The following is a 23,910-nucleotide window of genomic DNA, read 5'->3' on the forward strand; positions in this document are numbered from 1 at the left end:
AAATGCAACCTAAATAGAGAGAACAATAACAATATAGAATGACGACAATAAAATAGATAAATATATAGTGCTGACATTTATTCCATTCTGACGTGGCATATTGCTTATAATTTAAAAACAGGCAAGAAACTTATTTTACAGTCACATATCATCTTTTCTCAAGTCACTAAAAAAATGGCTAGAAAACATTTCCAAGATGAGGTGAAAATCTTACAGCGATATCTATGTGCACTGGAACTGGATATATATGACTGGCTTACCCTTACAAGTTGTGTCCTTGGCCAAGTGAGAGAGTACTGTAGTACCTAGATGGGGACTTTGGCAACAGTGTACATTACACTACTATAGCAAAGCTCTCTTTGGTCTCAGTAAGCCACTTCGACTAGTGACAGTTCATTTAAAAAGAAGAAATAAATGATTCCTGAATAAATGTAAACCTCATCAAATAAATCAGCTTAATTTGTAAACAAAACATCATAATGCACCCTTGATGTTCACAGGATTAACGCAACTGTAGTTTTTCAAGGCTTACATTAACCCACAAAGTCTGATTGTGTTCTTTGGAAGTTATGGCATCAAAAATTGTTTTTGTTTGAATATATATATTAACACTTTTGTTTTAACAAAAAAACAAACAAAAAAAACATCACAGAACATGCGGGAAGCTATCACCAGTTGATTCCCGGATAATCTTATCTAGTTTGGATAATCAAATACAATCATTGGCAGTCCATTTCAGCAATAAAAATATATAATATCAGAGCAGATAAACCTGAGCCTGATAAACAAAAACAAACAGTAGAAGTTCAATCACGCAATTGTATTGTCAAATCCTGTCTGAACTGAAAAGCATCTGGCAGACAGTGCGTTTGCGATCCTTCTGTGTGACCAGCAGAGAGTTCAGTGTGTGTCATTCCTTCACATGCTGCAGGTGAGAGCTAATGAGGTGGGGTCAGTCACTGACCAACTCCTCTGTGCTAGATGTGTTCAGTGCCTGTCCAGCCGATAGGTTGGGCTTGGAGAAAGGCTCCACCACGATGGCTGAGGGAACATCACCTGGACGACATTCAGAGGAGAGAGGGGTCAGGAGGGCAGAGTGACCAAAGAGACAATAAACAGTGTGGTAGCAGATTGCTGCATTGTGCTAGTCTGATATTCAAGGCCTGTGGCTGGAGCACTGCATGGTGTCCAGACACTCTGATGTCTCACCTGAGCCTGGAGGAGGGCCTAAGGGAATGGGCTGACCAGAAATGACCCCACCATCTCCTGTAGGATTGTAATAATTGTAATTCATTTATGGGGATTTACTGTAGCACCTGGTGTTAGGCAATACAAAGTTAACGTTATCATCACGAGCAACACTACCAGTGCCAAAGCTTCTTTCAAAGTATGAAAGTATGAAAAAAGAATTGTGACTGTGACTGTAACCAGTCCTGGTCATACTGTATGTAGTCATATACAGTACACCAAAAGAAGATGAAGATCACTGCCAGTTCACAGCTCTTTGGGGTATTTATCCATAGCCTTGAGCCTCTATATCTATAGCCTATCTATAGCTAGATAACGCTAGCTCATTCATTCATTCACTCACTCTCCACCTAAAACTAGAGAGTGTTCTGGCATATAATTGCTGTCATGCATTACCCAGGTGGGTGCTACAGGTTGATGGTGGTTAGTGGGGTTCCCCATTCACAGTAAAGTGCTTTGGGTGCCTTGATAAAGTGGTATATAAATGCAAGTTGTTGTAGTTGTAATGTAACGGAAACCTGTCTGGCACCACTAGGCTACTGTATGTCAGAAATGCTTTTAACATTTCACTGGAATCCCACACTGAATGCTCTGCCGACATAACTTCTGCATGTGTTTTCCTGCTTACACATATGCATGTCTTCTGTTCATTCTTCAACTACATACGGCAACACTTCTCAAAGCAAATTTTGAATTAATATTTTGGGGCTCTCTCATCTGATTTTAGGTCTTGTTTCTCTGTTAGTTCTTCTCACTTGGAGTTATCTGATTATTCCTCATTACCTTTATCTTTTACAATTTACAATCTCACGGTCTGTTTTAATCAGTTAAGTCAACAGTGCCCTTTGTTGAGTATTGGCAGCTTATTTTCCCTCATTTGTGTCCCCCATTCTCACCTGCGTCCGACTCTCCTGGCCCATAGTGTCCTGCCCCGTGCCAACCTGAGGCCTCCTGCTCAGCTCTAATCTGGGCCTCCAGCTCCTCGGGATCCATGAAGTAGTGGTTTTCTTCCTCCTCCGAGCGCCCACACTTCCCACAGCAGCAGCAGCAGCAGAAGCAGCAGCAGCAGCACGTGCATAACGTCCCAATCACCACGAGAGTCTAGAAAACACACATACACACACACGCGCACACACACACACACACAATAATACAGTATTACCATAAACACATAAAGAACATTTAATGCAGGGTTCTCATGCATGGATTGCCTGGTCCTGGACCAATAGAGAACATCAATGAAGATTACTTTTGAAAAAAAATCTTGGTTTAGGACTAATCCATGTATGGGAAACCAGGTCTTGGAAGTCTTACTGACTTGCACACATCAGCAAACGCATCAGGAAAAGTAGGATATATGAAAATATTGAAAGTAGTGCATTACTGGTTTGTGGGGTGTAATCTCTATATATTGTCTGTAAATAAACATTTCTAATTTGTTATACCTTTACTAAATGAGGCAAAATTCTAGGAGAATTTACAACAAAATAGTTTGGAGGCCTAATCTAGGAAACGTTAACAAGTAGAAGGGCATGCATCATCTCAATGAAAAGACATTAAATGCACTCCCTGTAACATCCTCTGCTCTGATATGTGGCATCCTGGAAGCCCTCTTATTTTCCTTATATATGCTTCCCGTCGGCTCAATCTTCAAGAAAAATAACATTTCCTACCAGTGTTATGCCGACAACACCCAGTTTTATCTACCAGTTTCACCCAACAGTACAGCTCTATTTTTACAGTTTTTCCTGAATACTTAAACACAACTGTGATTCTTATAGCACAATTTCTAAAACTATTAATACGTATAGCAAAACCACTCCCTGAGTTAGCAAAACTAAAAGCACAAACACTGCTTTGCACTCAGTTTGCAATTTTGTAACACACACTTTGCACAACTGTAGGCACAATTCACTGCACAGCACTCTTTTTGCAGAACTGTAAATACAACTCATGCTTTACACTCAATTTCCAAATGATCAACACACTCCTAGCAAATCTATACACATGTATGGATATTATTATCACTATTTTTCCAACTCTCTGGCACTCTTTCTCATGTGAGAACTGTTTTAGATAATTAGTTCACTTTGCAATCAGCCTAAGCACTATAAATAAGCCACAGGTAATGTACAATGGGTACAATGGAGGGAGCAGGAAGAGTGAGAAGAGTAAGAATTAGAGGAGGCCGAAGAATAGGACGTGGAGGTGAAGAAGTAGGAGGAAGAAGATGAGGAAGAGGATGCGGAGGTGAAGAAGTGAGAGGGAGAGGATGACAAGGACAAGGAGGTGAAGTTAGAGGAGGAGCGAAGAGGACAAGGAGGAGCAAGAGGAGGACGAGAAGGGGGAAGAGGAAGGGTAAGAAGAGAAAGAAATAGCCCTTTTACAGGCAAAAAAATCAGTCTACATGTGGGGATATTGTCATGTCAGGCCTGGATACGGCATTCCACAATATATTTTCCCCGGTGCCTTGGACTAGGACATTGCATGTGATGTAGACGAAATTTTGAGAGAGACGACCCAATGTAGACTGATTTGTTTTGTCTCTGTGAAATTGCTATTTTGTGTTTTGACTTGGAAAAACACACTTGTGTTTGTTTTAATGTGTGTAAATAAACACCAATACTTGAAGTTTGGATCTTTGTATGTTAACAGAACTATGACAAAAGTATGACCTCAAACTGACATTGTCTACATTGTGCACAGAGAAAGCAAAAGCCAGATGTGTTTTGCAAGTCTTTTTACATCTTTTGCAAGAGAACTATCATATCTAACCTCACAAATTGTGAAGCACTTTGGGTCAACTCTGTTGTTTTTAAATGTGTCATACAAATAAAATGACTCGACTGGACTTGACATACCCATAATTAATGTGTAGGAAACCAGTCATGAGCTCCCAAACCAATACCAGGTGTTTTCTCACCCTGTACCAACAAATTAATTTGTCGGAGTAGATATATTTCAACCAAAGCAATGCCCTCAATCCACTATTGGCCTATTAAAGGGCAAATGTGTTGACAAAACAACATAAAACAACATGAAACACACACACACACACACACACACACACACACACACACTTGCTCCCACCTTGAACCAGCATTTAGACATGAGGAAGTAGAGTTGAACACTGTCTTCTCCAAACTGCTCGGACACGTAAAGACCCATTGAGCCATATTCATCATAGATCTTCCTCTTGTTCTCATCGTTCAGGATTGAATTGGCATTGTTGATCTCCTTAAAGCGCTCAGCAGCCTCTGGGTTGTCTGGATTCTTGTCTGGATGATACCTAAGTGCAAGTTTTCTGTGAAGGACAAACTATTTTTGAGGATTTTTTTAAAGCCAGGGCATGCATCTTCATCAGACTTGAATGAAAACGTGCGATGTCACCATGATGTCATTCCTTGTGGTGTATTTAAGGGTCACATTTATGAGAATATGATGAATGTATTTTCTTTTTTGCTCCTTACCTGTACGATTTTTTAATCTCATCCTCTGATGCCCCCCTCTGGACACCTAATATCTGATATAGAGACTCCCCTGCAGTTGATAATTTGCGTTGGGGTCGATTTGGTTCCTCCATGATTTCAAGTCTAACAGCACAAATGGAATTAGCAACCTATTATTACTATCATAGTTAACATGGCATAATAAAAAAAGCACCAGAGTCTAAAAATATGACCAACCTGTGTTATCACGGGAATATGGTTTAAGCATAGGCCCGTCTTTAAGTGCCTACTGGCAACATGAGAGTGACCTAGTGTAAAAACAAAACATATAGGTTACCTGACATTAGAAGTAGCTTACATGTGTAGCCTACATGAGGACATGCAGTCAGATGAATTGAGCGAAATTCGTGAATTAAAACATAGTTTCGCGTTGACAGCTAGGCACATTAGACAACATATTAATTGTGGCCTTAAGATTTGATAAGAGGCACCGGAGTTTCCGTGTTACAAAGAATCAATAGGCTCTACCTACCTACCCTGCTGCCGATTAAGGTCGTGACAATGTTCTGACAGGTAGCCTAAGTCAAAGATTGTAGGATACAATCTTTGGGTGAGATCTCCTGCTGAGTTCCAAAACACATAGATTAGTCTACCACAAAAGACTAAGTGACAAGTTTCCAGATGCAGGTGGTGTCTTTGACTGGATTTTTTCGAGTTCAAACACCAATCCTTCGGCAGCATTCTGTGAAAAGTCAGAAATGGCAACGGTTACCTACCTGGTCAAAGTCCCAAGATTCGGACGCGGACAGGTCCAACTAGTTTGTGTCTGATTCGGAGACTCAACCAGGGTAGGCTACAGTAAAATTTCGCCTCATATTGCCATTAGAGGAAGCGTAAGTTAAATGTAGGAAGTAACCCAAGTTCACTAACGTTACTGACGTTTTCTATTAGGCAATATGGGTGTGTGTAGAGAGCGGTATCTGACAGCACAAACATCCGAATAGGTGAGCTAAAACTTTCGTATGCCATGTGATCACTAACTTCCGCTAGCAGAGCACAGAACACTCCATTGGCAACCCTCCACTGAAGTAGCCTACTGTATGGGAAAATGAACCAGTATACACAATCTCTTCTCTGAACTTAGCGTAATGTTTTATGAATCTTTTTGACCTGTCTTGTAATGTCCAAATTTCGAATTCAAACTCTTTGAGCTTACCAACAGTGACCATAATCTTTAGTTTTCTATTCCATGTCAGTGCGGTCATCAGTCAACCTAAAACGCTAAGAACTTGAAAACTTAATAAATTGAGTCTATCCAGTCGAGTACGCTTCAAGTATTACTATAATTGATACAATTTGGCCTAAAGTCAGACAATCATTCAGCATTTAAATAAACCACGAGTACATACGTTTTCTTCATATTTTTCTTAATAGAAATATGGAAGTGCAAACTCCGTCTGATGACGCAGGAATTCGCAGAATGACGCTGCTCTCTGATAAGGTGGTATTTTTCTGGCCTCAAAGTGAAATTAATCACAATAACCACTACACTTAGAAAATAAGCCATTTAAACTTTATTTGGAAAATTATTTATAAAACAACACGACTGCATTCAACTTGGAAAAAGTAACCTGAGGAGGAATAATATTCCTTATACATATTGTGTGTCAAAAAAAAAAAAAAATCAGACCCACAACCTGAATACCTCCATGCCTTCTATCTGTGGCCATAAGTAAGGGTAGGCCTAGGCCTACTCCATCACCATCTAGTGGTTTTGTTCAAAAGTGCTTTTATTTTGAATTTTTATGACGATGAAGGAGCAGTCCTTGATCCTGGCAATACGTTGCTGATATTTGAGCTCATCACACGCAATGTGTTCATTGGTAGTAATAGTTGGGTATGTGGCCAATACCCATTCTAAACCATTACTGTGCATAGGCTAAACAACAATGTTTGAGAACACACTCTGATCATCTAGAAAGAAGATTCCAGCTCATACTCATATTATTGCATACCATTATATCATTGGGAACTTGTGATGAGCTTTCATTTAGTACACAATCAGGGAGAAGGTTAAATTGAATGAATATTTAAAAAATGTCACTGTAACAGCACAGTTTAAGGACAAAGGAGGCACTCTAAAGTTTGATCGAGCACTCTTCAGTGTTATCAGACATTTTAAACAATATATTAATGTACACTTAGCCTCCAAGCAACAAGAAGCACAAGCACAAGCATGTTATCCCACTGACATCTGGATTTCTGAAAGTGCAAATATCTGGCATTACCAATCTCATTCAGGAGACTTAAATGCAACAGAGGCATATTTCCCAGAGCACTCAAAGCATTTACACTGCAGTAACTACAGTTTGAGTTTGTACAAAAAAAGAGAAAATGTCCACCATAAATATGTTACCACTTTCAAACCAATTGTTATTCCATCACTTTCTGAAAGTGCTAATATCTGTCATTACCAATCTTATTTCCAGAATACTTAAATGGCAAAGCAATTACACTGCAGTAGCTACAGTTTAAGTCTGTACAACAAAAAGAAAAGCCTATCCACCAGAAATGTTACCACTGTCAAGCCAATTGTTATTCCATCACTTTGGGGAAGGATCCAACGGAGCCCCTAAACAAAGTGTCAAATTTCTGGTGAGCATGGGAAACTATCTGGTGCGCACTAGAAACTGACAACTATGTTCGCCCATGTCCTCTTAAGGGCTATGAGTTTCTGGTGAGCATGAGAAGGTTTCGGTGTGCATACGAAAGTGTCTGGTGCGCACCAGCAACTTGAAAACATTTTTGTTTGTGTCCCTGTAGGGGCTCCTTAGGATCCTCTGCCATTAGGCTACATGTCAAAATCACTCTACTTTCAGGTTCTTTAATCACAATTGAAGCTCCATCACACTTTTGTTCTCCCTCATATATTTTTCACCCCAGTGAATCGGCTTGTATCACATGTGTGTTCAGATGTTGAACTTCATCCCTGTGCAAGTTCACATCCTTAATCTGGGGACCCTGAGGTCCATTGATGTGATTGCCAGATTACAGGAGCCGTTGGGGGGGAGTTTTGTATGGGCTTGCAGGTGTCATATCCAGGCTGTCCTCTAGGGGTCTCTGCATCTGGATCGGCCAGCACAGTGGCACCTCCTGCTGTCGATGAGTCTTCATGTGAGCATTACGACTTTTGACCTTGAAGAAGACCCTAAAAGAAATGCAATGAATCAGTCTTAAACTCTTAGGCTTAAACTGTTAACATTAAACTGTTAGGCTAATGTGTTGTGCAACTAAAGCAAATATTTTACCTATGCAGTCTTTTACTGTAAGAAAGAAAATAGATATATATGTGAAGAACAAAACCTAACAAAAGATGGCGCTCTTCAGTTAGATTAAGGTAATCACACCCCTGAGCATGTCATACTCTACTGGATTGGCTAGATACACATAGATTGACACATAATATGCTTGTAATGTGTCATGTCAACAAAATCCACTGTCTTTTTATAAAGAAGATTAATCTAAACACTTCTGTTATATTATTCATATTTATTTATATTTATATACCTTTTATTTTGACTCACTATCCAGATCATCATATGTCTATTCCATTACTTGTTTTGGAGACATATTACATGCATATACATATACTGTATATATACTGTACTGTATATACATGTGTGTGTGTGTGTGTGTATGTGTGTGTGATTAGGCATGTGAAGCACAACCCCATTACACATGAGTAGAAGCTCTTGAAGTTTTTGTCATCTGTGTGGACATACTTCCCACACTCTCTGCAGGGGAAGGCGAGCGTAGTGTCGGTGTCTCCGCTGGTGGTGCTGTGAGCTGGTGAACTCTTCACTGAGGCTGGAGCCAGGTGCTGGCCGGACTGGGGAAGGCCCCTCTCTGCTGGGGGCCTGGAGCGCCTCCCAACTGGACTCAGTGTCTCACCGTACCCATCCAGGATCTGAAGAGAGCCATGGTACAATGCCAGGGATCGGCAAAGATCAGAGGAGTTAATATGACTGTTTGGTGACAGGGTTTCATGAGTTGAGGAAACTACTGGAAACCTAATCCTCGGCTTGAGTGTGGATGATTCGACACAAAAGAAATGCAGAAACCAGACACTCAGGTTTAACTTAGATTCTTCCCTGTTGGCACTCGCCACTCACATTTTAAGTTGACAAATGTCATAATTGAGAACGTGTTTTTCCAGATACGTATGTAAATATACACCCATTTTCAATGCTGTGGAAAGGAGTAAGGACCTAAGATGCTTCTCACTGCAGCTAATGATGTATGCTTTGACATTTTTTGCACATGGCAGAGATGAGTGGGTTTGATCAGGTGTTTCCAATGTGCTGAGCCATTTGAAACATTCTAGAATCTGAAGGCGTTAGTGACCTTTTACCGCAACATAGAGACAGAGAGAGAGAGAAAGCACAACACAACTAACAGGAAGTGACTATGTTGTCCAGGAAGTCTTTTAGGTTTGTAAGAAATATGCAACTGGCCTTGTTATAGCCTATGTATAAAGTAAAAACTATTCAGACACTCACAGAAATTTTGCTGAGCTCCTCATAGCCTAGAGATGTTGCCAGGCAGTCTGAGCAGTCTGCAAAGTCAGTGGAGCTTTTCTTGTCCAGGCCACTACGCTTCATCAGGGCCAGCCTGCAAACCTCCCAGTTCACCTGAACAAAGACAAGACAGGCCGCTGTCTAAACAAACTGATTTAGGATACCCTAAGTGTGTGTGTGTGTGGGTGTGGGTGTGTGTGTGTGTGTGCAATAAGATACCACAAACATAGAGTTAAAATAGATTAAGAATAGGGAAAGGGCTGTTGTTTTCCTTCATTAAATAATACAATTAGGGATGCACGATATATCGGCGGCCGATATATTATTAGCCGATAAGTGAAAAAATGAAAATATTATTATCGATAACAGAATTCTGGCCGATAATTTGCACCGATATTTTTTAAAGTCCTAATTTAGGCCTACGTAAGGTCTGTCTGGCTACACTGAGCTACTTGAGCTTGGTTGGCTATACTTTTTCCTCAATATAATGTCAGCGGTGTGAATGTATTTCACCACTCTAACAAAATCTGTGGATATGCGTTCATTTGGGAATCTGTGCATCTCAAAATCCTCTCGTGAATGATCCGCCATTTAACCTTAACAGAGCGGAGCTCAGCCCTATCTAAAGTCGTCTTGTGCTGGTGCGTTTGCACTTTACCGCGCTGGTCGGGGAAACAAATAAACAAACTCGTTAGTGGGACGAGTACATAAGTAGGCCTAGTTCTAAGTTGTGGAGGAGTTGCAGCTTTATTCAGTTACCCGCAGTTGAAACTAAACCTAAGTTTCCCTCACAAACTCTGATTTGGTCGCTATACTGTAGCTTATTCCAAGCTGAGCCGTTTATGAGCGTTTAGTCCTAAATGAAAACGATTCAAACTCTCTAGCCACTCACTCGCAATTTACTGACGTCAGGTTCACTTAAAGGAGCCACACATACTGTAGGGCTAGGCTACTGTTATGTTGTTGACTGCCATACTATTGAGGACTATTATGAGTTCTGTCCATCATTTGGTGGTAGGTAAAATTACTGCAATAAAATTATGCTTATTAAATGCTTTCCCCAAATCACTTTTCACAAAATGTTTTCAAGAGTAATATTATCGGTTATCATATCAGTATCGGCCACAACAAACCAATAAATATCGGTTATCATTATCGGCCCTAAAATTCCATATCGGCGCATCTCTAAATACAATACACCTTGATACAGAAATTAATAGATGATTAATGTATTGAAACCACAGACCTGTACAGAAAACACAGGAGATGAGATGAATAAGCTATACTGCACTACTCGTCTCCTACCACTAGCTTTAGCCCATGGCTCATACTTAGAAGATCTGGGCATGTTCTCGCCACTTCTTACCGAGTGTAGAACACTATGATTTGTATGGGGCCTTGTTTCTTCTTGTACATTGTATACTGTATGATGTATATCAACACTTAAATATCAAATGTTTGACTAAATATAAAATGGGGGGGGGGGGCATCTTTTTTGGGTGACATTTCTCACACTATATGTGAGATGTACATAGTTTGTCTGGTGGCTGTTCGGCCGACATGCTGGTCTTTACTGTAAGCCAACAGGAAGCTCATCTGCGCTGGTGAGAAGGCCGCGGTGATTGCGAGAAGGAGGCGTGACCTGTGGCTTTGAGCTGAAGCAAAGTTACTCATCCTCTTCACCATTTGCGTGTCACTTCAGCACACTCTTTCCATTACCCTACACATCTGAAACCCCAGAAGCAGGTCACTCCAGTGCAGGCTAATAAGCAGTTATAAAGAGTGAGAGTGACACATGTAGCTGACAATACAAACCCATAGAAGCCACTTACGTTAAGCGGCTTCAGTAAATTAACCTGTCCGAGAAACTTGAGCGAATGGGTTTGAAACAGGTCTGAAATATAGTCGAAACCGGTCTGAATAAACAAAGGTGTGTGTAAGTGCTCCACTAACCTCATTCTCTGTCACCGGGGTAGTAAGGCCAACGTTAAGACGCCTGCCTCCACGAGATCTCCGCTTCCACGTGTAGTAGAACTCCACGCACTGAGCTACAGTCTTCGCCCGTACCTGCCAAAGAGCACAGCACTCCCATAAACCAACTTAAACCGAGCAACTTTTGAGAAATTTAAAAGAATAAACTTGAAAAAACATGAATTAATAATAAATTCACTAAATGCACCTATAAATCTTATTCTCTAAATGTATGACATTAAATACATCTATTCACTAAACAAAATAATGTTACCCTAAAATGTAAATCTTTACTACAACACAGTTTACGATTATGAGTGTATTTATGTGTGCATAACAGGGCAGATACCATTTTCTGGACCAGAAAGAAGTCTTTATGGTGTTTGTCCAGCGCCTTGTTGAGCTGCCTCCTCTCTTGCATTGTCCACTTATCGGAACCTAATCAGAATGTTTGGAACACACACACAAAAAAAAATATTTTGTTGTTTTATTTTCTTGCAATGCAATATACATGTTTCTCTTTGAGGCCTAAAGTCATAGCTGTGGCTTTACTTCTCATAAATTCACTGTGATATGGTACTTGGTCATGGACGGGACATTTAATCATTCCATTAACATTCAACTGTTGTTCCTACAGGATACCGTTCCTTTTCATTAATGCATTTTTTGTATAAGGTTGTAGGCATACAATCCCTATGAAAATATAACAAGGCCAACAGCTTAATAGCCCAGTAAAACAACTTCATGGCATCATGGCATATCAGTTGTCAAATCAGCTTTCAGGGGTGTCAGATTGGTATTTGCACAGCATGGCTACTTGTGGTTATCTGGTTAGCACACTGGACTGTATGCCGAAACTCTTTACTGCCACTTTAAGTAGATGAATTATTTGACATGAATTCTGAAACAAATATCAAGTGTCATTGTTTAAAAAAACATCAAATGCCAATCTCTGTGCTCAAGTGGTTAAAATCAAGCAAAGTAGTCATACACACCCAACCACTTTCAGTGACAGCAGATTTTACAGTGACAGAAATAGGACCTTGTGCAGCAGGATATGCACATGTCATGCTTGGCAACAATGCAAGCTATGACCTCCAGGCAAGGAAGGCTTGCCACACACCTGCATAATGATAGTCGGTAATAGGCTGAAACGCAGCTCTTGACGGGTCCAACATCAGGAGATTCTCAACGGTTGCCTGGGAGATTGTTTGGGTAGAAAAAGTAAACATACATGAGCGTTTGACCATTTGAGGAACCAGAAGTGCCCAGTAATGTCAAACTCATGAGTGATGGACAATGGTCTGACCATGATGTCTCCTTTGCACTGGAACAGACAGTGAAGGGCCAGTTCTGTGTTTGTTCCTCCCCCGGGGAGAACACTGCAGCAGGCCAGCCGTAGCAAGTCATCCACTGAGAATGAGTGAAAGAGTGTTAAAATGATGTCCGTATACAATACGTTTGAGACAAAAATGTGATCACATGGATGTCACTCAACACCTGTTGTGAGAGAAAGAGTTGTGTCATTAATTTGTAATTATGAGGGTAAGCTCCTTAAACACAACATACAGCCTTATAACTAGCCTGACAACCACAAATTGTGTTTGTTGAAGGATACAGGTATCTTGAACATCTTTTTTATTGTTCAATCACTAAACACACTCTTTAAATCTGTGAATGAGCAGTGCTCTTTTCTCTGCTAATTTGTAAAGCACTGTGAATTAACCAGTCATATGAATTGCCTTGTCTTCCTAACATAAGCTTGGAAGCACTTTGTAACTTGGTTTTTAAAAAGTGCTCTATAAATAAAGATTATTATCATTATTGGAAGTAAGTCTTAGGGAGAATAAATCTGAATCAATAATCATTTAGGGTACTATGTCGCATTGCTCTTGAGTTCCGCATGGAGGTAGAAGGTACCTTTCTGCTGCTCACAGGGAATGCCCAGATCATTCCAAGAGGACCACACCAGGGTGGCCTTGTGTGGGACTTTGGTCACTTCTGACTTGCTGAGTAAACATGGAATGTCTGCTTGAAAACAATCTCCAATGTTGATGCGTCTGTAATATTGAGAACATTATGAAGACATGTTCATTACAACCGTTTATGTTGTGGACATTTGTCTGAAACAATGAAAGATTAGAATCTGTACTTACGGCTCAATGCGGACAAGTGTCCCTTGGCCTGGAGTTTCACTATGAATGCTCCCATCTAAGTCATCTGTCATTATGAAAGACACAGACTGTCAACATCTTTGTTATCAAGAATACCATAGAAACGTAACTTTGCTTCAGTATACTCTTTAAAGCGTACAGTGGCTGTGAGGTGGTTTCATATTTAGTAATAACTGTAACAACTCTACTAGGTATTCAGATGGTAATTATCAGTCGGTAACTGACGCCCAGAGAGAGACTCAGGTTAAATCACCATTGAGTAAAGGACGGTCAGCAGTCTTGCAGAGGTGCACTCGAGTGGGAATGGGTGCCCCTGAGCTCTGGACGTCTACCCCACACACGCTGCTGAAGAGGCCGGAGCCCGGGCGGATGGGGCTAAGCATCGGTGGCGGCGTGTAGGGAACGCCCTCCTCGGGTCCTGGGGAGCGGAGCTGGCTCAGGAACAGGACGGCTCCTCTGGCCACAGGGAAGGGACTTGGGGAGGGGATGAAGAGAGGCAGCAGGCGGTGTTGGAGCTTCTTCCTCTCGGGCTTCGTGTCCTCTTCCTCACAGGAGTCTCTCTGTAGCTCAGGGGCAGGGGTTTGAAGTAGGGGGAGATGGGTGGAGGTCTGGAATGGTTTTTCAGATTAGAAGAATATCTTTTGTGACGCTGTTCCCCTTTTGTCATACTCTTCCCCAGTATATCTAATAAACAGCGTAATAACACAATAATTGACATTTATGGCGGTGGAAATTCTAAAACATAAACACAGAACTGTGGTAAATACTGTAGGGCAGGGCTATTCAATTAAAAGTTAAGTTGGGCCAGATTTTCAAACCAAGAAAATGAGCTGGGCCAGACATTTTCATTGGCTGGTAGGATAAGCAGCAGATATATTGACACATTTTTAAACCATAGGCCTATTGAAAAACAAGTAGCCTAATGTTTATTTATTGTTTTCCTTTTGATTTTTGTTACATTGGACACAGACACATCAAAAAATGCATCAAACTTTTTCATGTGCTTGTGTCAGATGTGTGTTTGTAAATTGTCACTCTGAGCGCTATGAACACACTCTGGCACATAGTCTTATTTTAACCCTTAAAGGAGTACCGTCACACCGGTGTGACGGGAATGTTGGGAAATGAACATTCTAAAGAATATCTGGGTTCATTGAATTCAACATAGAATTTTAGAACCTTCAATTGTTGTGGAACTTAGAATGTTCAAAAACCTACACCTTTAAGGGTTAATCTGCTGCTTGTGTTAATGTCAATTTTGATCTATGAGAAACTGTTTGTTAATTCATGCTCGTCTTTTTCGAAATGCAGAGCGTTTAGAGCATTTTCAGAGTGCCAGATTGAATTTACAAACAGCCCAAAAAACAAAACAATAAAAGAGCTGTGACTGAATATTGCTATGCTAATATTCTGTCTGTAGGTGACTAGGCTACTAGGGATTTCTGTAGGAATTTCTGAAGGCTCGCGAAATGTTTCTTTCTCTGGCAAAACTACTGTAGGCTACGGGCTGGGCCACTCAGAGGTTGCTTCTGAGCCGCATGTGGCTCGAGGGCCGCCAATTGAATATGCCATTTCACAGAAAATGTTGGAGGTGTGTATTAACACATTAACATAAAAAAGGGGCATCACAAGATGCAGAAACAACCCTATTTCCACTCCTGGTTAAAGTGCAGAGTGCTACTCACAGATGGGGGCATGGGCCTTTGGCTACACACAGCGTGTGGGTACAGCCCGGTCAGATCTTCTGGGTCTCTGCCCATATCAGAGAACTGAGGAGTGGAAGAGAACCTGATTGGCACTGGTGGGGCCTTGACAGGCACAGACACTGGCATGACCATTGGAACAGGAGATGTGACCTCAGGATGGAGCTCATGAGTCTCCTCTTTCTGTTTGTTGCGAAAAACAGAGTTAAGCAGAAGATACCAGAATAGACCACAACAATAGACAGGAAATGAAGGCTGTGTGCGAATTAGATGTAACTGGTTGTCACGAATGAGGCTAATATAAGTCACATTCATGGGCCTCTGTGCTCCACAGAGTTCAAATACATGTTTATAGACTAGTGCTGTAATGAATAAATTATATGTTAATGATTACCATTCTGGTTGTTGAGGGCTGTGTTTTAAAGCCTCCGTGGGAGCGCATATGGCCGTTTAGTGCTGGCAGGCTCTTGAACTCTCGCTGACACACAGTGCACCTCAGTTTGGTACCAGTCACTTTCCGCTGGGTCGTCTCTACGCGAGGCCTGCCATCGGAGGATGATGTTACAACATTGTTTTAACAGCACTGTTTTAACTGCATGGACAGTAACTTACTAAGGTGCACTGGGAAGGTATAAAACGATGATGGATCTTACATGCAATGTGGAGAGACAGGGTCTTGTAGGAAACCAGTTCCTCCAGCCATCTGAAAAGACAATAGTTGACAGCTCATTCATCACTCAATGTATACAGCATTGTGCACAGTATGTTATGGAGCAGACTGTATTTGCCTACAGTACCGGAGGCCACTGCATGGCAGCTGAAGGCTGGGATTGCTGGAGTTCCCTCCTGCTTGGCATGGGATGGTGAGGAGGTAGGCAACAGTAGCTGGAGTCCCTCTGGTTGTGAGTTGAGTTGTAGTCTACACAAGTAACCCTGTCAAGAGGGCTGCCGCAGAGTCCCTGTATGGTGGGAGAACTCAAACTCCCAGAGTTCTGTCTGTCAAACTGGTGATGCTTAGAGCTCAGAGCATGCTGGTAGTCCGCCAGCACCTGAGCTTGTGGTTGCTGGCAGCTGTTGTGATGAGAAGGTAAGTGCAGATAGGACTGGCTATCTTGGAAGAGTGCGGGAGGCTGATGTGTGGTGCTCGTAAAGGAGATCTGCTGGTCTGGACCCTTGCAGTTCTGCCCATAGTAGAAAGACTGAGGGGACGGAGGAGGATGAGGGTCCTGGGCCTCCCTCTCGTTGGTCTGAAGGTACGATCCTTGGAGCTGGGGGTGGACTGACTGATGGTGTTGTGCCAGGGACAGGAAACGTGGTCTGGGGAGGCTCTGGCTGGGCTGCTGAGAGTGCTGCTGGCTCTGGTATACCTGCTGGCCATCAGTTACATGCCCTGCCTCAAAGGAGAAAAGAAGCACAGCACACTGTTTTTCACACATATTTAATATTGCACAATAGTATATTGGCCAATTGGACAATTACTTTGACTAACTATTATACTATAATACGTGTTTAATCACTACTTCTACTGATGTAGCACCTGTTGCTGTGCCTGGTAGCCATATTGGGTCTGCGGCCGTCCAAGAAGTGGGCTGGTGATCTGGTCCGCAGGCTGGTGACTCTGTTGGGGCTGCCCCGAGTTCATTAGCAGTTGGTTGAAGCAGTTTGTTGACTGGCTGAACAGCACGTGGTTGATGGGTGACACGGCTTGGGGCGACAGTAACATGGGGCTATCCTCCATACCACTGGGGCTGCCGTTATCGGTGCTGAGGCTGTTGCTTCGCAGAACACCCAGGTTTTGGTTGGGGAATGCCTGGGTGAATGGGTCCAGTCTCTGAAGGCCACCCCCATGTGGTTTGGAAGACATCTCCGGGTTCATAAGTGAAAAGGAAGAAAATGGATACATCCTGGGATGCTGGTTGACTTGGTTTCCGGCATCTACTCCATCACTCTGAGGAGATGACATCCATGGGTTGGAGGTGGTTCTACCCAAGTGATTACTGAGCCAAGCCCCTCCTGGTTTGGGCATTTCTACCATGGGTGAAAGGTCATTGCAAGGGGTGATGGGGGATTTGAGGGTGTCCTGAGCAAAGTGTGGAGATACTGGAGGGTTATGCAAGGAGCTGAGGGCAGACGTCCCATAGCCTAGGCATGGAAATGTCGCATTATGAGTGGACATATAGCCTCCATCTGTGCCATTGGTCATATGACAAACTTCAAAAAGCTGTTGATCTGTCATTGTCAATCTTTGCTTTGGGTGCTAAATCTCCTCTGAATGTAATGTCTACAAAACCCCAGCTGCTGTAATGATCATGGCTAATTATTCTTGGTATCTTCCTACTATCAGATACAGGGTATGTTGTTCAAAGATCAAAGATCATTCACAAAATTATGATGAATAATATGTCGCCCATGAGTCTAAATGAAAGAAAGTCTCTGCGGAGACATTAAACATCAAATATCTTTCAAGATTCAAGATAAAGCATAAATGAAAGTCCACATATTCTGTATCTATTCATCAGCATCATAGTCTTCGGTCCAGCAGGATGGACCACGGTGACGCTGCAAAAAAAGCGAAAGCTTTTATTAATGGGAGGACATACTGTACACACACTGTGCTAAATGTGCTTGCATCTCCTCCCTATGGAGGACGGAGCCTGCCATCAAAAAAAAAAAATGGTATGAGTTAATTTATTTACCCTCATAATATTCACTCTTATTCATTAATTTGATCGGTTTTAAAATATTTTCATGTTTAGTTCAGTAGCATATTGGCCACGTCTACCGTCACTAGTTGACTGCTTGAGACAAAAGGGTCTTCAGGGGGTTATTTTTTTATGGTAGACTCTGTCCCCCTCCTCCTTCTCTTTTAAGAATGTCTGTGGAATCCCCACCACGTCACAGAACGACAGAACACAGTATGTCTGAGGTTTCCTCTTACCAAACTCAACAACTTGTGCTACCAGATAACTTCCTGTTGGCTTGTGATACAGACATACCTGTGTTGGCCAATCATGATTTTACCTTAAACTGTTAATTTAATATTTATTGATGTCATGTTAAGTTGCTTTGGACAAAATCATCTGCTAAGAACCATTGAAAGTTTTAGTATTTGTTATTCCGTAACATAAGTCTATTTAAGATTTTTTTTTTGGTAAGCACATGTATCATTTCACATGATACAGCTCCAACTGAAGCTTTCTTCTTCCACCCGTGCATCACACCCTCTCAATAAGCTGTAGCCATAAGGTGCAAGAAAGGCCATTATGTTAAAATCCAAAACTTCACACAAAAGCTGCAGGCATATGGTCCAGCAATGCCCCTGTTATGGACCCTTTCAAGAGAGTTCCATTATCAGCATCATAGTTGGCCCCACAAGACTTCCTTTTTAACATTCCATATGTTATCTTAATGCAGAGGAAGTAGATTGGGGCCCAAATAGAACGTTCAAGCATTGTTTTTGTTTACCTTGTTGAAAGGGTCTATAATGTAATGTTTAATGCCATCTACTATGTAGCTTTGTCAACACTGTGCTAAACTTTTGGCTGAAGTTAACCATTTGGAGTGAGAATATTAGCCTCCATGTGTGTGCTCAGGACATTAGGATGGCAATGGCAATATTAACATCACAGCTGTAACACATGAACGTTCTTAAAAACATAAGTACACCATTCAGACTTTCTAGGAATGTCTGTAAGAACAAAATAAAGCTGAAACAAGCTGAAATCATGCAAAATGCTCACACAGACACACATGTAAAACCACAAGCCAGAAATTGTCTTGGAAGAGTTTGGCAATGTCGGTGACAACAGGGAAGTTAATGGAACTTGCTGACTAAGGAATGCGGGCAGCTTCTTCTTTCTGTATTTTCTATTTGTGGGGAGACTAGTGGGGTTCAGGGAAGTTCAGGAAATGTAGTCATCTCTCTCTCGATGCTCAGAGACTTCCTGAGCCCAACCGCAGGTTATTTCTCGACTTGTCACCATTAGTTACAAGAAACCTATAAACCACACCTATAGCTGTAGTTTACATTTCAAATTGATGTGTTTATTTATTCATAACTTGTGTTGCTGAAGTAGGCTAATATGAAATGAAAAAAGATTAGGCACAGCCATTTTCTGCCAAGTATCCACCTCACTCTAAATACTTTAAGACAATTAAATACAAGCCATTTCACAGTTTATCAAACTGCACTTGTGGCAGCTTAAAGCACAGACAAGAATAGAAAAAAAGAACTAACAACTATTTGCCCAAGCAGCAGTGGGTGAGTGATATGTCTTTTAATTTCTTAACCACAGACTCTGAGGCTAATCATCTCTGACTTTTGCCCCCTCAGAGTGACACTTCACACTTCACACTATTCACAGGCTTGATCATTATCGCTTCGCCGTAGATGTGGGCCTATCAGATCAACCATGGAGAGGAACAGAGAGAGCCAAGCCAAAACTGTGCAATTCTGTCGTACTGTTAATGAGACATGAAAGGATACGCACACACACACAAGCACGTGAACACGCACACACACACACACACACACACACACACACACACACACACACACACATACACACACGAACACGCACACAAGTGCACACACACACACACATATATACACACACACACACACACACACACACTCACTACAGAGTAGCTTAGTAAGATAAGTTTCGCATTATCAATGATTAAAATCAATAATGCAATGGGGCACACACAAATTATGTGCACAAATGTGAATTTTGAAATAGTTATATAACACTATGAAATAACATATTTTATGTTTATCCTTTTCAGTCATATTACTGTAGTCATTTCAGTCATTTTAATCACATAGATGTAGGTTTAGGTCTAGTTACAGTCAGCATTCTAAACGTAGAAAAGCAGTTGTTCCTCCGCGCTTCTGTAATTAACTATCTGGTGCGTCAACAGGAGAGGACTAATTGTAGCGAGAGAGAGGAGTTTTACCGGAGCAACACAGATGTTTAAACTTTAGATTTTTATTTTAATGTGCCAACATAAGGAACGTTTTGACGTTCTGCCACGTCTTCGTCAGAGTCTAGTATCATCAAAACATTAGTCCCTGTGTTGCTTTAGCATTCTAAACATCAGTTAAACTAACTTGCAATAGTAGAAATGTGAGTTCAATATACACTGTAAACTTCTAGGTTGCTGTTCATTGTATTTCAACATGATCAGGCAATGGGGTAGGCACCACAGCCAAGACTTCCTGAATCTTTGTTAGCATGCACAACATTGATATGTGAACCAATCATTTTTTAAAAGACTGAGCACATAGATACAATGTGTCATTTCCATGCCTAGAATACAGATACAGCAGAATTTCTATTGTGTGAATTGAGTTGTCAGATTGGTCAGAGGTTTCACCACTTATGCTTTGCGCAATGTTGTCATGTCATTAAACTTGCCCAATTGTTCTTTTCTTTCTGCTGTGTTAAGTGCTGTCGCTACCCCTCCACTTGTGGTCTGGGAGACTAACCTAGCCAGCCTAGCTCTGACAAGGCCCACCGCACAAATGTTTTGTGTTTCTCACATTGCTTGCCACAGTGGGAACTAAAACTTTCCCAGAGTTTCAGAGTATGAAACCCTGAGTTATTATGTACAGTTAATTGAGGTTGTGCACTGTTTCGCAAAACTTTGCCAAAGGCAAATTTATATGGGTTCTGAGTTTGAAGATAATGGTCTTTATGAATTCCACATGAAGTTTATACTTATTGAAATGGAAACTTATTGAAATGAAAGCCAACAGATGTTGCAATACAAAATACGTTGAAGGAAAAAACAAATTGTTGAACAAGTGATAATCACATGAAAACATCCTGCCGTTTCTTATCTGATTGTATGGATGGCACCTGCCTTGTGTACGTTTTGTGTCAAAGAGAAACCAGTACTTTGTTGATACTGCAAGTCTTCAGTTAAAATTGGGTTATTATTTCTTACATGTGTTTTTACATGTCATACTTTTATGTAGCATACTTTATGATGTATCATACTTTTTTGTATGATACTATTACTGTCTTCATACCTTCATGAGCATTACTGACTGATAAGTGAATGACTGAATTTTGTTTTGCATGGCTTGGTAATTGATTGGTATTAGAGACGCTTTCGATTAAGAACCCTTTTTGTACCAAATCACTCATCATGACCAAACCCATTATAAGTTCTGCATTTATAAACCATAAGCTAAGCTAACAAAATAGGAACCATGAACCTTTGCAAAACAGGAGTGTGTGCCTTGATCATTAAGAGTAGGCCTACTCTTTGAGTAAGCTTTTCACCCGCGAAATATCAAGCTTATAAACAAAATATAACCGACGGTCATGGTAGACAAACAATGCACAAAGCCTTGAATAAAGCTTTGAGTACTGTACAGGGTACAAAAAGCTTATCATCTTTACAAAACAAAGCCAAATTTTATGGGGTGGTCATTGTGTGTAGCCTACCAAAGTAGATTGACTCAACCAAAAACAAAGATGAGATTTTCTACACTCACACAGCCCGTTCACAATGGCTCCTTTAGCTTAATAATTTTCATATGACAGCAATGTAAGTTCATGGACCCTTCTTGTATCATCACATTTTCAAAGTATGGTTAAAACTGCTATTGAGAGGAATCAACCATCATCCACCCGTTAGCAAAAGATAACTTTTGCTTCAGCCACACTAACCCGAATACCCACTGCCAAATTATACAAACTAGCATGCAGACCTTTAAATAGTTGCTCAGTTTTGCATTTTACAGATCTAAATGGAACAGCACCCTATAATAACTTGATATATATCTCTTAAGCACTAAATAACAATAAATTGCACGACAGCCAGACAGAGGCTTCTTTGCATTACTTTGTCATCCTCTGTGCCTACCCTTTCCCTGACTGTGATGCCTCAGGCTCAGTACCCATCACTGCATCACAGCAGACTGAAACGACAGTCAGATGTTTTGTTGTGACAAAAAATACATATCTGAGAGATAATAGCTTTACGTGTTGTATACGTGTTGTGTATTCTGTGTATGTTGATTTTGGGGTGCACCCCGTTGTTTGTTTCCCATCAGAGCCAAGCCTGTGTACAAACACTGGACTTTTTCCCAGCAGAGAGCCAGAGACACAACATTGACAGCTACTGTAGCGGATCACAGGGACATTATAAGTGACAAAAAGTGTATTGGCTAACTCCTCCTTTAATATTCCACCTTACATTTTACTAACACTACCCCCACTCGATGGTATTCCCTCCGAGTTTTTTACGCATGCCATATCTCTGTCTCAAACTGTTTACAGGATCAGCACCCCTGCTTTCACAGAAAGGATTAGCCAACACTGACCCATTACCATTACACATCACACCACAAATGCCAGAGATCTTATCCACTGTGCACAAGTTAACGTTCTCTTCAGCATTGGGATAAGCCAGACTAGGCTACTCTACGGATATGCCTCATGACAATAACACACCAGAGTTCCTGTTTGTTAGTCAGTGAGGATACATGTGGTCAGTTGTATACAAATTAGCTCTGGCATTTGAAAGATAAATTAATGAAAAAGTGTTTTCCATTTTTTTCCTTTTGAAAAATCCTATTATCTTCCACTAAGAGATTTGAGGTAATGGCCTACTTGGAAGTGTTAGTAAGTAAAAAAACAAAGGCAGGGCCATCTTAACCCAGCTAAAAATAAATGAAGGTTTATGAACACATTTTTACAGTGCGTGAGTGAAGAAGATGGGCATAGGCTAACCCTAGGCATAGGCCAACCAGGACTGAATATGAAGGACATCGACAAATAACAGACCATTCTCAGCAGAGACCTACCATGTCAGGGCAGTCACAGTGTTGGATAACAGGAATAGCAGGGAGGACTTAGGACTGCACTAATGAACCAAACAGACCCGTCGAAATCAGGGAAAACATTAATTAACAGTGGACTGCATTTAGACTAACAAACAAAACATGCTGTACAGGCCTAAATAGTTAATTTACGCCTATATTGGTAAATAAATAAAAATGTAATAAACTTCGGTGATTTAGCCTAACGGAAATTATTTCAAAGAAAGTCGTCTCTTGCTTGTCGGAAAATGTGGTGTAGGCCTATTCATTCGGCCAAGGCACTGAGTGTAAACAGTCAAGTATTTGGCATCAATGATACTCTCTATAAGTTTATCATTATCTTAATGTAGATAACACTCTTAATTCAAAACAGAAGCGAAACACTACAGTTTAACCTATTCGACTTATACCCAGTGGCTATTCGAAATGTATAGGCTACTTACCGCCAATATCCACTGAGCGTCGTGAAAGGCTTCGGGGGGAATGGTCACTTCAACTTCTGTGAGGCAGTGACCCGAGTTAATGCTGGCCACATGCAGTTTGACTGCCTCTATTCAGTCCCACTGATGCTCACTGCTGTCCCCCTGCTGGTCAATGCGACACCAAAGAATAGACAACTGCGATTTTTGAATTTGAAAATTAAGCATCCGCAAAATAGGCCTATGTAAAATATATTGTTTCCTGTTTCTCCAGTTCTAGTTAGTTTTTACCACCTTGCTTTTGCATCAGGTATAGGCCTAATGCAAAGGAGTATCTGTACTTCGTAGCGTAGCCTAGGCTATAGACTAATTGCATGGTGACATGACTTCAAATTTGGTAGAATCATTCCGCCCAGGGAAATGTAAACCGAGATTATGAGCAGGAAGTTAATAGTAGCCTTCCTTCCCCACCCGCTCCCCACACACAATTGCTACAGTATCTCACAAGACACGGCGTCGAACTAATGCTGCT

The 23,910-nt window shown here is 41.2% G+C and overlaps 2 protein-coding genes across 6 annotated transcripts; both read right to left on the bottom strand.

Annotated features, from left to right (window-relative positions):
* Positions 1–57: 57 nt before the first annotated feature.
* Positions 58–6,130, bottom strand: dnajc5gb (DnaJ (Hsp40) homolog, subfamily C, member 5 gamma b). Of its 5 annotated transcripts, none has more exons than XM_048228693.1 (8): positions 6,107–6,130; positions 5,230–5,317; positions 4,935–5,005; positions 4,719–4,841; positions 4,339–4,552; positions 2,145–2,349; positions 1,210–1,266; positions 58–1,056 (listed from the first exon to the last, which is right to left on the bottom strand). In XM_048228693.1, the coding sequence occupies exons 4-8, from the start codon at positions 4,829–4,831 to the stop codon at positions 953–955; spliced, it is 693 nt and encodes a 230-aa protein (XP_048084650.1). In that variant the 5' UTR covers positions 4,832–4,841; positions 4,935–5,005; positions 5,230–5,317; positions 6,107–6,130; the 3' UTR covers positions 58–952. The 5 variants fall into 5 exon arrangements, with proteins under 5 accessions (XP_048084650.1, XP_048084652.1, XP_048084649.1 ...); XM_048228695.1 differs by lacking the exon at positions 6,107–6,130 and adding an exon at positions 5,474–6,093 and having other exon boundaries at positions 5,234–5,317; XM_048228692.1 differs by lacking the exon at positions 6,107–6,130 and adding an exon at positions 5,474–6,093.
* Positions 6,131–6,265: 135 nt separating this feature from the next.
* Positions 6,266–23,751, bottom strand: LOC125312308 (transcriptional-regulating factor 1). The gene is made up of 16 exons (XM_048270769.1): positions 23,403–23,751; positions 16,660–17,681; positions 15,920–16,516; positions 15,776–15,825; positions 15,517–15,664; positions 15,105–15,305; positions 13,673–14,027; positions 13,402–13,465; positions 13,166–13,305; positions 12,555–12,658; positions 12,369–12,444; positions 11,595–11,683; positions 11,228–11,341; positions 9,257–9,388; positions 8,480–8,664; positions 6,266–7,905 (listed from the first exon to the last, which is right to left on the bottom strand). Exons 2-16 carry the CDS (start codon positions 17,356–17,358, stop codon positions 7,746–7,748), a joined length of 3,114 nt encoding a protein of 1,037 aa, XP_048126726.1. The 5' UTR covers positions 17,359–17,681; positions 23,403–23,751; the 3' UTR covers positions 6,266–7,745.
* Positions 23,752–23,910: the final 159 nt, after the last annotated feature.

Source organism: Alosa alosa, chromosome 19 (genome assembly GCF_017589495.1).
Source record: "Alosa alosa isolate M-15738 ecotype Scorff River chromosome 19, AALO_Geno_1.1, whole genome shotgun sequence".
NCBI lineage: Eukaryota > Metazoa > Chordata > Actinopteri > Clupeiformes > Clupeidae > Alosa > Alosa alosa.

Coding starts and splice junctions, on each gene's coding strand:
- dnajc5gb (XM_048228693.1), bottom strand. CDS start 4,831: ATGGAGGAACCAAATCGACCCCAACGCAAATTATCAACTGCAGGGGAG. Junction 2,350..4,338: donor TGTCTAAATGCTGGTTCAAG/GTGGGAGCAAGT, acceptor TGTGTTTTCTAG/ACTCTCGTGGTGATTGGGAC. Junction 1,057..1,209: donor AGGCCCTCCTCCAGGCTCAG/GTGAGACATCAG, acceptor AATGTCGTCCAG/GTGATGTTCCCTCAGCCATC.
- LOC125312308 (XM_048270769.1), bottom strand. CDS start 17,358: ATGACAGATCAACAGCTTTTTGAAGTTTGTCATATGACCAATGGCACA. Junction 14,028..15,104: donor AAAGGCCCATGCCCCCATCT/GTGAGTAGCACT, acceptor AAACCATTCCAG/ACCTCCACCCATCTCCCCCT. Junction 11,684..12,368: donor TACCGACTATCATTATGCAG/GTGTGTGGCAAG, acceptor CATTCTGATTAG/GTTCCGATAAGTGGACAATG.